The following is a 14,158-nucleotide window of genomic DNA, read 5'->3' on the forward strand; positions in this document are numbered from 1 at the left end:
GGGCGTCCAGTCTGGTCACTGCGTGGGGCATCTTCGGCAACGGGGCTGGAGCCTCTCTGGGCAGCTCTGCACCTGCGGCCCGTCGTCTGCCCCAGATTGTGTGGTGACCACAGGGATGGTCAACAAGGGACAGTCCCGACTCAGTCTCTGTGGTTCATGCGTGGGAGATGCTGTGGTCTTTGGGATCCCCAGTCCCGTTTCCCTCTGAGTTTTCCAAACTCGAAGCCACAACCCTGTCCCTCTAGTCTGGCTCTTCCTAGGGCTGGCAGTAAGTGCCTGAATGTCCATTCCACGTTCTTAAACGCAGCCATTCACCCTCTGGTCACAGCATCATTATCGACTGTCCATGAGGCATTTCAAACCGGCACAGTATTTTGTTTATCATTTTCCCACAGGGCCAAGGATGGCTTTTTTAAAGATTTGTTTCTTGTCTGTGGATATTTTACAGAAGAGAAATCCAAGAATAACCACCTACATTACATGAAATCCCTGTGTCTTTCCCATCAGGATCTTTCCTATGGGAAGTCCTTTAGCTGGAAGTTCCTCTTGGGAAACTTTCATGGCTGATCTGTCCTGTCAGCATTGCCCCTCTCTGGGTTTGTCACCCTGAAAAGACATTCATTTATTTGAGCTTGTCTTTTTAAATAAATGTAAATTTTGTTTAATCAGTGGAGCTTGAAAGACAGTAGAAAATGTTTTCAGAGACACAGAAAGAAGTGAATTTCAGAGAAGATAAAATATTCCAGTATTACTATGCATTTGTTAAAAAATCCTTATTTCTCTTTTTTCTATCCCTGAGCATGTGTTGTAAGTTTCTGAGGTCTGTTCCTTTCCTTTGGGTGATTTCAAATTGAATCCCAGGGCTTAGTCTTGTAACACCTGGGAGTGTTCAAATATAAAAATTGTTTATAATTTATTGCCATGGAAATAATGATTAATTGACATCTTCATTTTTGGAAAGAGTAGATATTTATGAGATTTCTAGTTGAACTAGACAAAATGGCTTACAGTTTTCTTCTGTCCTTTCCACATAAACACTGAGTTTGAGTGAATTTGATGGTTCTTCAGATGCTGGGTTTGAGTCATTTAAAATGTCTGTGGTGGTCCAGAGCACCTCCAGTGCGGAGCAAAGGCCTGTGGCCATTGACCAAAGCTAAGGGCCCCTTGAGCCTGCAAAGGGAAGTACTTGGAAGCCCAGTTGGTTCTTCCTGGGAAGCCTCCCCTGCAAGTGTCCTGTCTGCTCCACTTATGCTGAGAAAAGCTACAGCCCTGTAAAGTGGGGATGTGGACGGGGTGAGGGTGGTACCCTTTCTGGAGCTGTAACTATGGTTTTCTTGGGCCTGTTTCAGACGTTGGATTTGAGTTTGGCATCCACAGTGTAGCTGCACTCAAGAGTATAATCTGTGCACATCGAGAAAGTCTGTGAAAGGAATTCTGGGTCGTGGGGAAGGGTTTGACATGCAAGGGTTTAAGGATTTAACAGTTTTGGTCAGAACCTTAAACTGAATCCTGCTAAGAATTTCTTCATCTGTGAAAATTGAAGTCTGAGAGAGGGAAGAAAACCCATTATTCTTTAGTGAGAAGAAGGTATGTGGAGCTCCCAGAATTCATTTCTGCGGCTTCTCAGGTGTCCTCACTCTCCTTCACCAGGAAGAGTCTGGAACTTAAGCTTGGGAAGGTGTTTAACCTTCTGCATGTGGGTTTTCCTTTTTCCTCATTGGGAAACAGGATGCTTGTCTGATCTGATTTGAATGTTTGTGTTTTTTTCCTTTGGATTCCTTTATCTATTGAACATTGGGGCTTTTTAACTCTAGTTTCCCTTAGCACTTTGTATTTATTTCTTCCGTGTGGGCATGTAACATTTTTAGTTTCTTGGGCTTTGAAAATGTAAGCTGATTGAGAAATACGTGATTAAGGCAAGAAAATGTGGAACCAAATAGGATTTTTGTTCCTTTTAGGTAAGAGAACCGCAAGCTGTGAGAAGTGTATTTAAATTCTCATGTGCATTTTTCACTTTTAGATCATTTTTGTGCATGCTTGTCCCTAGAGAGCTTTGACATTTAAAAGGCTGTACTGTTCCTAAGGCAGATAAATTCCTGTTTTAATGAATGTGAGGAAAAAGCAATTGAATTTTTAACATTGATATAAGGAGAATTACTTAAAGCTTATGCAAATCCTTGAAAATCCTACTACATTTAAGGGACTAAACCCAAATCTCTAATGAGTCAAATTTGAAATTTCCAGGCATTTTAATGGTGGCCAATTATTTAGGTAATTGTATAGAGTCTAATAATTCTGACACTAGCTTCCTGTTCTTTATGGGTTGGCCTAAGTTAGTAAGAAATCATGAGCTACATGATTTCTTCTAGAAGATTTTAGAAGGGAGTCCTACAACTAAAGCAGAGTAGTTATCAGTGTAAATGTCTGCTACTTGCTCTTTAGCTAGCTGACAAACTCATTAGAGCAGTTAATTCAGCTTGCTGTGCCAACTTTGCATCTGGTAAATAAGAGCTTTCAATCATGTCCACGGTGGACGTTATTGCATATCCAGCTAGGTAATGTCCCTCTTCGTCCTTTAAGTAAGCTCCATCCATAAACCAAGTTAAGTTAGCATCATTGATAGGAGTTTTTGTAAGTCATTCCTAGGTGTATGAAGATAATCAGCGTATGCAGTAATGGTCATTGTCAGCCTGGGCTGCTGGAAGTAAAGTTGCCGCGTTAAGATTATTACATCAAGCCAAAGTAGTAACAGGTGAAGAAAGCAACAATACTCGCAAGAGGCAAGTTGACTCACAGAATAGTGCTGAGAAGGATCAGAACTCGAGATTAACCTGAGTATGGAACACAGTCAAAGGAGACCCCGTTGTTAAGTTCTTCCCTAGCTTTGCATGAGAGCGCTGTGCTGTCGTTGACAGAGCCCTCGTACGGTGGGAGTCCTTTCGCCACTGAACCTGGCTGCTGATTATAACATCCTGTGGCTTGGTACTGGTCACCGTGCCTCTGAGGTAGCACCTCCACTGCGTTTCCTTTATCTTCATGCAGAAAGAGAAAACAATGGTAGTTTATAGTTAGGGTGGCCTAATTCCAGAGCCTGAGTCAGTGCAGATCTTAAGGAGTCCATAGCCTTTTCTCCTTCTTTTGTCCATGCAGTTGGGTCTGGTCAGCCAGACTTAAGGAATGCACAAATGCAAACTGGCTAAACACTGAATTAAAATAGTCTTAGGAAAGTGTACATCAGCCAAATCAGCTTTAATTATTCAAGAAAAGTAAGTAGGGCTTTCAGTATAGCCTTGTGGCCTAACTGTCCAGGTCTGTATGTGGGAAACCATTACTGTTAATCAAAGTAATGCAGGACTGTCAGCCTCACTCCCCACTTTTTTACACCTGCACCTAAGCAGTTCCTCAGATAGTGTTTTAAGATGCAAGATGGTGGAAATAAAAAATGATCAGTGATGACATCTTCCCTCACGCGGCCCAGACTCTCCACACACACTCCCAGTCTCCGTATTACCTCCTATCATGTTTACTTCCCCCCACAGCCCTTATTTCTATCTTAAAAACCCAAACTGTGCCCTTTATTAATCTATTTTCCCACAAAAAGATAAGCACTAGGGCTGCAAGAACTCGTTTCATGTCTACATATCCAGAGTGTATAGTGCCGTTTGTGCTAAGCTGTGTATGTTTTGAGTCTACAGGGCTTAGCAGAGGAGGAATGCTGACAAATTAGTATCAAGAGCACAGTTTCTGAGCAAGAAAGGCCTCACTGGAATAGGAACTCTGCCTTGGTCCCTTGCTAGGTTTGTGTTCTTGACAGTTTACCTAAAAGCCTCACTTAACTTGAAAAGGAGGCGATACCTGACGCAAGTCCAAATCCTGTAAGACAGTGACCTTCTGGACTCCCTCTTACTGACACAGGCCACGATCATTTATGATTTGCAGTCATCTTTATTATGATGATTCACTATACCCATCTGTGGGTTTTTTAATTGAAGTAGATATCTGTACAATGTTGTGTTAGTTTCTGGTGTACAGCATAGTGATTCAGTTGTGTGTGTGTGTGTGTGTGTGTGTGTATATCTTTTTCTTTTTATACACCCCTCTATTTGAATACAGGTGTGCTCCTGGTAGTTTTTGGTAAGAAGGCACTAACAAAACCATGATTGAAGTTTTTAATTAAGAACAAATGAGAAATCTGTTACATGACAAAAATTTTAACTATGAAAAAATAAAATTTGCCTGAGGAAAAATATACATGGTAAATATTGATTTAAAATGTATGATTAACTTAAAAAAATACAAAGTTGATCTAAAAATCCACAATTGCAATGGGATGTTTCGGTATTTCCCATCAGGAAATGGAAAAGGTAATATTTGTTAGTATACAAGTTTTTTGAAAGAGCTAGTAAGAAATTTCTAAGAAAAATCTACACAAGCACTTGACAAAAATATGAATAGTTTTAAATCACATACAATTAAACATAACAGAAAATGTACTGAGGAATTATGTTCAGCTGTGAGTAACGGGACACATCCACAGTCTGATGAGAGGAAGGTGCTGACTGTCACAGGGGAGGGCTGGGTCACAGGAGTCCCTGCCCAGCGCAGGGGAGGCGCACACGACGGGCTCACGTGCTTCCTTTTGACGGCACCACTGTAGCTGGCGTAGTGGGATCTGGAGCACACAGTCACCAGCGATATTAACAGAACGAAGTGTATACTACACAAATTAGACCTTATACAAATGCAATATAGAGAAGAGGGGAGTCAGTGCTTCACAAAACATTCTCAGCCACAACAGTCTAATAAATTTGTTGCCTGGTGGACACATGAGGACTTGCAGGAAAATCCCTACTGTGACAGATCTTTGCTGTGGAACTTGTGGAGCCATCTGTGGAAACCTACAGGTCTGAGAAAAGGGAAGGTACGCAGTTAGTGGTAATGAGGCTGCTCCTGACTGGCAGGGCAGAGGATCAGGAAAATGGGCTGGAAGCAGGTAGATGTGAAGCTTCTATGCATCTGTCTTTCTCTATTCCATGGTTCTGAAGACTAATAAGGCCGTCTTTGCTGTGCCTTCCAAATCTCACGCAAGTGAGGTTGGAGGTGAATTCTAACATGGAACCATGAGAATAAGGTTCTAGAAAATGTAGGTCTCAGCATTATCCATGTTGACAGAACACATTCCAGGAGACCATCTCCAGTTCTACATTCTGCTGTCCTATCATAGGTCTCCTTTCTTTTCCTTTGCAGGTATGAAGACTTACTGGTCTACTGCATACAATGTTATGAACATTAAACTGATTCATTTTTGTAATAACTTTAAAAAGTAGCTAGAAATGTGATGCTTATATTTAATCTCATGGACATGAAGCACTGTGAGAGCAGTAACCACATCAGTTATGTTCACTTATATTTCTAGCACAGGCACATAGCAGGTGCTCAGTATGAATGGATGGTAATACCACTAGTTTACTTTAGTGATAGCATATAATCATGCTAATTGTATTATGGGTAAAAGATATCCTAAATAATGACATTATTAACGTGTTGTTGGGGAAAAAATGTTGCTTCAGTGCAAAGATGCTGTAGCTACAAATTTAAATCTAAAATAATTAAGCTTGTAAACAATGTAAGGTTGCTTCGTGTAACTATGCCACTCATGTCAACACAGGTCTCTTTTCTGAATGTAAAGTCTATTACCAAAATCACAGTCAGATGGAATGACAAAGAGTAAAGAGAAAAGGCATAAATACTAAGTCAAATGAGATTATACTCTATGATAGACTTTGCATACTTACAAATTTATGCCAACTATTTATTAGCAAGGAAAATGGAATTCAGCTCTTCTGACAAAAGAAACTTGCTTTTCTAATAAGAAAAGGAGTATTTACAATGGGTGAAAAATATCCAATACCCACTGCATGAAACCAATAGGAAAATCCCAACAAATACCTAAGTGTCATTATCCCACGGCCTCCTTACTTACAGAGCAATTAAAAAATTACATATTTTGGCACATTATATGATATTGGCACATTACAGTTATATTCCAGTTCACCCACAGATCCAGCAGATTTCAAAATAGATAAAAACTGTAAGCTGCTGGAAGGAAAAACATTACATACTAAGTTAATGTATTACTGCTTAACAAGTACTTACAGAACTGTTTCAACTCAATGTTCATTTGCAGAATTAACAAGTGGAATCCATAGTGAGAGAACTGAGTTTCAGAATGAGCCACTGATAAAAACAATATATTTTTTAACTTTTAAAACATTTCTTTCATGTTGTAAAATTTCTGGGGTATTATATGTGACTTAATCTGCATCAGGCTTTCCCATATTACTTACATTTATAGCATTTCTCTCCAGTGGAGTTTTCACATGACTTTGAATGTATTTGTGAAGAGAAAACTGTCCTGTATTTTTCAGTTACAGTTTATCCAGTGTGCATTCTCGTGACATGTTTATGCAAGGATGTGGGCCAATTGAAGGCTTTCCCACAATGTTTACATTCAAGAAGTTTCTCTCCAGTGTGAATTCTTTCATGGCTTCTGAATGAACTGGGTCGACTAAAGGCCTTCCCACAGTCTTTACATTTATACGGTTTCTCACCAGTGTGTACTCTCATGTGTCCTCGAAAGGTTGTGCGATAAATGAAGGCTTTCCCGCACTCCTTACATTCATAGGGCTTCTCTCCAGTGTGCGTTCTTTCATGTACTTGAACATAACCAGAACAACTGAAGGCTTTACCGCATATTTTACATTCATAGGGCTTCTCTCCTGTGTGAGTTCTTTCATGTATGCGAAACGAACTGGGACAATTAAATGCTTTCCCACATTCCTTACATTTATAAGGTCCATCTCCAGTGTGCGTCATCATGTGTCTCCGAAAGCTTGTGAGAGAAACAAAGGCTTTCCCACATTCCTCACATTTATAGGGTTTCTCTCCAGTGTGAGTTCGTTCATGTATTTGCAAACCCAGAGGAGAACTGAAGGTTTTCCCACACTGCTTACATTCATAGGGTTTCTCTGCAGTGTGAGTCCTTTCATGTCTTCGAAAGGAAGTGGGACAACTGAGGGCTTTACCGCACTGCTTACATATGTAGGGTTTCTCTCCAGTGTGAGTTCTCACATGGACTTGGAAAGTGGTGAGCCAGTGGAAGGCTTTTCCACATTCTTTACATTGATAAGGTTTCTCTCCAGTGTGAGTTCTTTCATGTGTTCGAAATGAACTGGAACAACTGAAGGCTCTACCACATATTTTACATTCATACGGCTTTTCTCCAGTGTGAGATCTCTCATGTATTCGATATGAACTGGGACAGTTGAATGCTTTCCCACAATCCTTACATTTATAAGGTCCAACTCCAGTATGTGTTATCATGTGTCTCTGAAAGCTTCCGAGAGAAATGAAGGCTTTCCCACACTCCTTACAGTCATAGGGTTTCTCTCCAGTATGAGTTCTCTCATGTTTTCGAAGAGAACTGGGACAGCTGAAGGCTTTACTACACTTTTTACATTCATAGGGCTTTTCTCCAGTATGGGTCCTTTCATGACTTCGAAAGGAACTGGGGCAACTGAGGGCTTTACCACACTGCTTACATTGATAGGGCTTCTCTCCTGTGTGAGTCCGTTCATGTGTTTGAAAGGTTTGATGATATCGAAAGGCTTTTCCACATTGTTTACATTGATAGGGTTTCTCTCCAGTGTGAGTCCGTTCATGTTTTCGAACAGACTGGCGGTATCTAAAGGATTTCCCACATTCCTTACATTTATAGGATTTCTCTATTCCATGATTACTTTCATGTTTTTGAAAAGGTTGGAGATAACTGAAGGCCTTCCCACATACCTTACATTTATAAGGCTTCTTCCCATATTCCTGGTACATGGATGGTTTGGGTGCAGTGTGAGATTTCATGTGCCTATTAAGGGATGAACGGCTCATGAAGACTTTTCCACACACACTGCACTCCCATGGCTTTACTGCAGTGGTACTGTTCTTGTTCAGATTAAGATTTGGAGAAAGGCTGATGTTTTTTCCATCTTGACTACCTTCATTACTTTCACAGTCTCTCTCAAATGTATGACTTCTGTTAAAAAAAATCAGAAGCACACTGTTGTTGACGATGTTTTTGCTAATGATTTTATAATCATTAGTAAATATTAGTATTACATTTTTACCATTTACAGGGGAAGTGTAGGTTTTCCTGCACTGTGTCAATTGTTTGAAAGAAAACATACCGAATGCTCTGCAGGAAAGCACAGCCAGGGCTGTCATCACAGTGATACTCACACATGCAGTCTCTGAGTACATTTCAAAGTACTCGGGAAACAATGAACATCTACGTCACATTTAAGAAAGCATTTGGGGGAAGAATTTTCTGAGAATAAATAAATTTGAAGCTGGACTCTTGTTTCTACTTGTTTTTAAATTTTCTTGACATAAGATTCCCTTCTTGGACACTGCTTTCTATTGTGAGTGCAACTCACCTCAGATTTCTTCCCTGGTTTTTGTACTTATCTTCAGTGTTATGGTCTTCCCATTTTCCCCCTAAAATACAGACCCAAAAAAATCAGTAAATTATAGAAAAATTATTACTTCATAGGTACATGATGACCTCAGTCTACAACTGATTTATTTACTGAAGTATTCCCTTTCCCCATTCGAAATCTTAGAACAACACTGATGGGCAAGGAACACTTGATCTCTAACCGACTATGTGAAGAATGTCATCATCATTACCTACTAAGGCCAGGTTCCTCAAGGTTTCCCGCATCACATCTCTGTAGAGTTTCTTCTGTGAAGGATCCAGTAAAGCCCACTCCTCCAGGGTGAAGTTCACAGCCACATCCTCAAAGGCCACTGGGTCCTAAAACATCCCAAATATGTGCACAGGAAGATGGGTGAGATGGACAGTACTGGAATCTATAGTCCATTCATAAGTTCACATATGACACTTATCAAAATATTTATTCTATGACTTGGTCATCAGAATTCTTACTCTATACATAAGCACTTCCTCACAAATTTAACAGCATCATGAGTATGTGGAAATTATTTCTACATTTTTACTATGATCACTTAAAGTCTTATTGTTCTCTAATGGTGGGGTCCAGAGCATGTTGGAGAAATGAGAGAAATGCTGTACAAATGAAAGATTTCCATTTTAAGACCATCAAATCTTTGTGAGAAAAACTCTTTCATCCCCTTTAATACCCACCATTATCACGCAGCAGTCCATGAAGCACAGGGTCATGTTTGCACGAGGGTTTTTTTTTTAAATAAAAAATAAAAAAAATGGAGGTACCAAAGATTGAGCCCAGGACCTCGTGTGTGATAATTAAGCACATGCTCTACCACTGAGCTATTACCTTCCCTGCTGCATGAGGTTTTAATGGGAAAACAAAACCACAATGAAGAACTGGAAGTTTTTTCTTCTATTCCCATCACCAAACAGAGAAGCCAGGAGACCTGTGGAAATCTAACTATAACTAGGCCCAGAAGGCCATATCGTCCTGAAGTGCTCCAGGCTATTGGAAGAGTCAGATGCAAGTGCCTGAATCAAAATAATCTTGTGGAAAAGTATTAATTTTAACTTACCTGTAAAAATATGACAGACTCACTTATTCTTTTGTATCTCTGCCCTGTTTCACGAGGCTGGGAAGTTATCTGGAAGTCAGTGCTCAGGCATGAGAAAGCAGGCACGACAACTTTGACCTCCACAAAGTCCCTGTCTGCATGGCCTCAGAGCAGCTTCGCACCACTCTTGCCATGCACACGTGCATATACTGAGCATAAAATGCCATAAGAGCTCTTTCTGGCAAAACCGTAACAGTGCACACTGGACCCTGGGGAACCAAATAAGGATTGCAGTTTGTGAGGGAATTCACTGAAGACCACAGTGGTCTGGTGGTGAACGTGCCCATCACTATAAAACATGAAGGGTTCAACAGTGAGATACCACGTCACACGTGTAAGAATGGCCATCATCAAAAAGACCACAAACAACAAATGTTGGCGAGGATGTGGAGAAAAGGAACCCTCCTACACTGTTGGTAGGAATGTAAATTAGTGCACTCACTATGGAAAATAGTATTGAGGGTTCTCATAAAACTAAAACCTGAACTACCCTATGACCCAGCAATTCTACTCCTGTGTATCTATCCGAAGAAAATGAAAATACTAGTTCAAAAAGATACATGCACCTCAATGTTCATAGCAGCATTATTTACAATAGCCCAAATATGGAAACAATCGTTAAGTATCCATCAACAGATGAATTGATAAAGATGTGGTATATATGTATAATGGAATACTTAGCCATAAAAAAAGAATGAAATTTCGCCATTTGCAACAACATGGATGGACCTGGAAAGCATTATGCTTAGTGAAGTAAGTCAGAGAAAGACATACTGTGTGATTTCACTTATATGTGGAATCTAAAAACAAAAACAAATGAATGTAACAAAATGGAAACACATTTGCAGAACAAAACTAGTGGATACCATTGGGAAGAGCGGAGTAAAGATAGGGGTAGGAGATTAAGAGGTACAAATGGCTATGTGTAAAATAAAGCTACAAGGGTATATTGTACAGCAGAGGGAATATAGCCAAAATTTATAACTTTATATGGAGTATAAGTCTCTAAAAATTTTGAATTACTATCTTGTACACCTGAAACTAATATAGTATTGTAAATCAACTACACCTAAAAAAACCTCAATGGTCTATAATAACTGAAGTCAGATACTGTCATAGTGAATTAAAAAGCAACACCCAATTGTATGTTGTCTGTAAGAAAGCTGCATTCACAATAAAGACAGATGGATCAAGACTAAGGGATGGAAAAAGATACATCATGTTAACATTAAAAGACAAGTGGAATATCTACATTAATGTCAGATAAAGTACAGGGATAAAGAGTGACAATACATAATGAATAGGGGGTCAAGTCTCCAAGGAGACACAGCAATCCTTAGTGCTTCGCTGCTCAGCTATGTGGTGGCAAAATGGCTAGACCTGCAAGGAGAAACAGATGACTTCACTATTATAGTTGGATGGCAACACTCCTCTGCTAACAACTACAGGAACCAGCAGGAAGAAATTCAGGAAAGCCATAGCTGAACTGAACAGTGCCCTCAAACAACTGGACTTAAGGGGAAACTGTGGAATGTTTCATCAAACAACAGCAGAATACACACTCTTCTCAAGCTTATATGGAAAATTCACAAAGATAGAACACGTTCTGGCACATGAAACGCACCTTAACCAATCTGAAGCAAGGGAAATCATACAAAATATACCCTCAGAACACAAGAGCATTAATCTGGAGATCAGTAATAGAAAGATACTGAAAACCCCTCAAATACTTGAAGATTAAACAACACATTTCTAAATAACCCATAGATCAAAGATGTCTCAATAATAGTTAAAAATTATTTTGAATTAAATGAAAGTGAAAGTACAATTTACCAAAATATGTGGAATGCAGCAGAAACAGGGCTTAGAGGGACATTTATGGCACCGAAAGCCGTACACTTGAAGAAAGAGACCTGTAATCAATGATCGAAGCCTTTACCCTTGGAAACTAGAAAAAGAAGAGCAAAGTAAGCACGAGAGATTTAACAATCTCTGAGAAGAAATCAATGAAATTACAAGAAATCATTGGGAAAAATCAACAAAAACTAAAAAGCTTGGTTTTGAAAAGATAAAATTCAGAAATGTCTATACATGCTGAGAAAAAAAAAGACCGAAATGATTAACATGAGGAACGAAAGAGAAAATGAAAATGTAAACACATTTGACAAAATCCAGAATCCACTTACAACAGCACCCTTGGAACAAAGAGGGGCTTCCTCTTCTTGAGAAAGACCATCTACGAAAAACCTGCAATTAACATCACACTTAAAGGTGAGAAACTAGATGCTTTCCTGGTAAGATCAGGAGGCAATGATGTCTCCTCTCTCACCAGTCCTAGTCAACACAGGACAGGAAGTCTAAGCTAAAACAATAAAAGAAAATATAAGAAAAGGAAATAAAAGGTATACAGAATAGAAAGTAGGAAATAAAACTGTCTTTTGTCACATGTAACATGATTATGGAGAAAAACTCCAAGAATCAACAACAACAAAGAAAACCCCTTGAACTAATGAGAGTAGAGTAAGGTTGAGGGAGAAATGGGTAATACACAAAGTCAATTATTTCCTATAGATCCAAACAAATATAGCCAATTCATCTTGGACAAAGGATCAAAGGCAATTCAGTGAAGAAACAAACAATGCCAGGAAAACTAGACAGCCATGTTAAAAAAAAAAAAAAAGAATCTGGACACAGATCCAATGCCTTTTGTAGAAATTCAAAATGCATCACAGATCTTACGTAAAATGCAAAGCTACAGAATTCCTAGAAGATAACCTGGAGAAAATCCAGGTGACCTTGGGTTTGGTGATGAGTTTTTAGATACAGCACACCAAAAGCAGGATTGATGAAAGAAAATAAAATGGTAAATTGACTTTATTTAAATGACAACTTGCTCTATGAAAGACAGGGTTAAGAGATTGAGAACACAAGCCACAGACTGGGAGAAAATCTCTGCAAACCACTTACCTGATAAAGGGCTGGTATCCAAATACCCAAGGAAGTCTTAAAAACTCAACAATAAGACAAGCAACAAAATTAAAAATGGAAAAAACATATACCTAGCCAATTAAGACAAAGGGATGGTAAAAGAGTGTAAGAATGAGATTATTACTAGCTACTTTACAGTCCTAAGATTCAAAAAAATTGAGAACAAATACTTAAGGATGGAGAAGATGTGGAACAGGAACCCTCATTTATGGCTGGTGGGAGTGGACAACCAGTATGCTTACTTTGGAAAATGGGCAGTTTCTTAAAGTTCTAAACCTGCTCTTAACCATACAATCCAGCAATCAAGCACCTCTATATTTTGTCAAATTAGCTGAAAACTTACGTTCATTAAAAAAAAAAAACCTGTGTATGAATTTTTATAAAAGCTTTAGTCATGACTGTCAAGACTTACAGGTAAACAACAGGTAAATGGAAAAATAATCACTGGAACAGGAATACAATGAAATACATTCAGTGTTAAAAGGAAATGAGGACTCAAAAAGACGTGGAGAAAACTTAAAATCATATTGCTGAGTGAAAGCAGCCAGTATGACAAGGCTACACACAGCTTCGGCCGCCAGGGATCTGGGGGTAGGAGGGAGGAATGACTGAGGAGGTGGAGCACACGGGGCTTTCAGTAGCATACATTATGAAGAAATGATGGACACAACTCATTTTACCATTGCCGAAGCCCACAGATTGTGTAACATAAGAGTCAGTACTACTGTAAATTGTAGACTTTAATGCATCAGTACTGGTTCATCAAATGTAATAAATGTACCACAGTAATACAAGATACAAAAAATAGGGCGAACTATGTGAAGGCAGAGGGTTTAAGTGGGAACTCTGTACTTTGTAATCAAGTTTTCTCTAGACCTGAAACTGCTGTAGAGAAAGGTAAAATCTATTAGAAAAAAAAAGATGAAGTATGATGCATTAATATTTCTCCCAGATGACTGATGACTGAAAGAGGTCATCTTTCAACCAACTGATTTGAAGTTATTTCAGTGAGCCATTATGGTTCTCTTACGAGGCCTGCACCCTGAGATTTGGAAGAGAGGGTAAAACTACACTGAATGCCTTGTTCCACAGCCCAGCACTGTGTATTCTGAGAAATGAAATGAGTGCCTTGGACTCTGACATGGATAAGCGTTTCCTGGGGAGGCCTGCACTGTGGCTTCAGTTTACGTAGACAAGTGTTACCTTGAGTTATGTCTTGGGTATCTGCTGGCAAGAGATTCGCAGAATTCTTTTACCACGAAGGGGTAACTTTTAACCATCCTGGGTCCAGAAACCCATGCTGATGAAGCCAGCTGCCGGTCAGTGCGAAGACGACAGCCTGACGTCTGGTCAGCTGTGGACCTGCGAGTCCCATCCTTCATCAGGATGCCCGGATTAAGGGATGAAAAGCAGCAACTCTGCCTGAGATGGATCATGTATGAATGTGGCCATGTTGTCCCTAAACTCTATGAACTCTCACTGCTTTTCACTCAGGGAGTCCTAAGGAGCTCCCCAGGGAGACCAGGGGGCT

General features: G+C 39.6%; 1 protein-coding gene and 1 long non-coding RNA gene across 2 annotated transcripts in view; one reads left to right on the top strand and one right to left on the bottom strand.

The window, feature by feature from the left end:
* Positions 1-14,158, top strand: part of LOC141574668 (uncharacterized) — a 30,272-nt gene that overhangs the window by 391 nt on the left and 15,723 nt on the right. The gene's annotated exons all lie outside the window — the stretch shown is intronic.
* LOC105068348 (uncharacterized) overlaps positions 6,477-14,158 on the bottom strand; it is a 41,159-nt gene continuing 33,477 nt past the window's right edge. Inside the window, 4 exon segments of the mRNA XM_045516132.2 lie at positions 6,477-6,756; positions 6,758-8,089; positions 8,490-8,550; positions 8,743-8,869. Coding sequence (XP_045372088.2) covers positions 6,624-6,756; positions 6,758-8,089; positions 8,490-8,550; positions 8,743-8,869 — 1,653 coding nt within the window. The 3' untranslated portion in view covers positions 6,477-6,623.

Source organism: Camelus bactrianus, chromosome 22, assembly GCF_048773025.1.
Source record: "Camelus bactrianus isolate YW-2024 breed Bactrian camel chromosome 22, ASM4877302v1, whole genome shotgun sequence".
Classification (NCBI taxonomy): Eukaryota; Metazoa; Chordata; class Mammalia; order Artiodactyla; family Camelidae; genus Camelus; species Camelus bactrianus.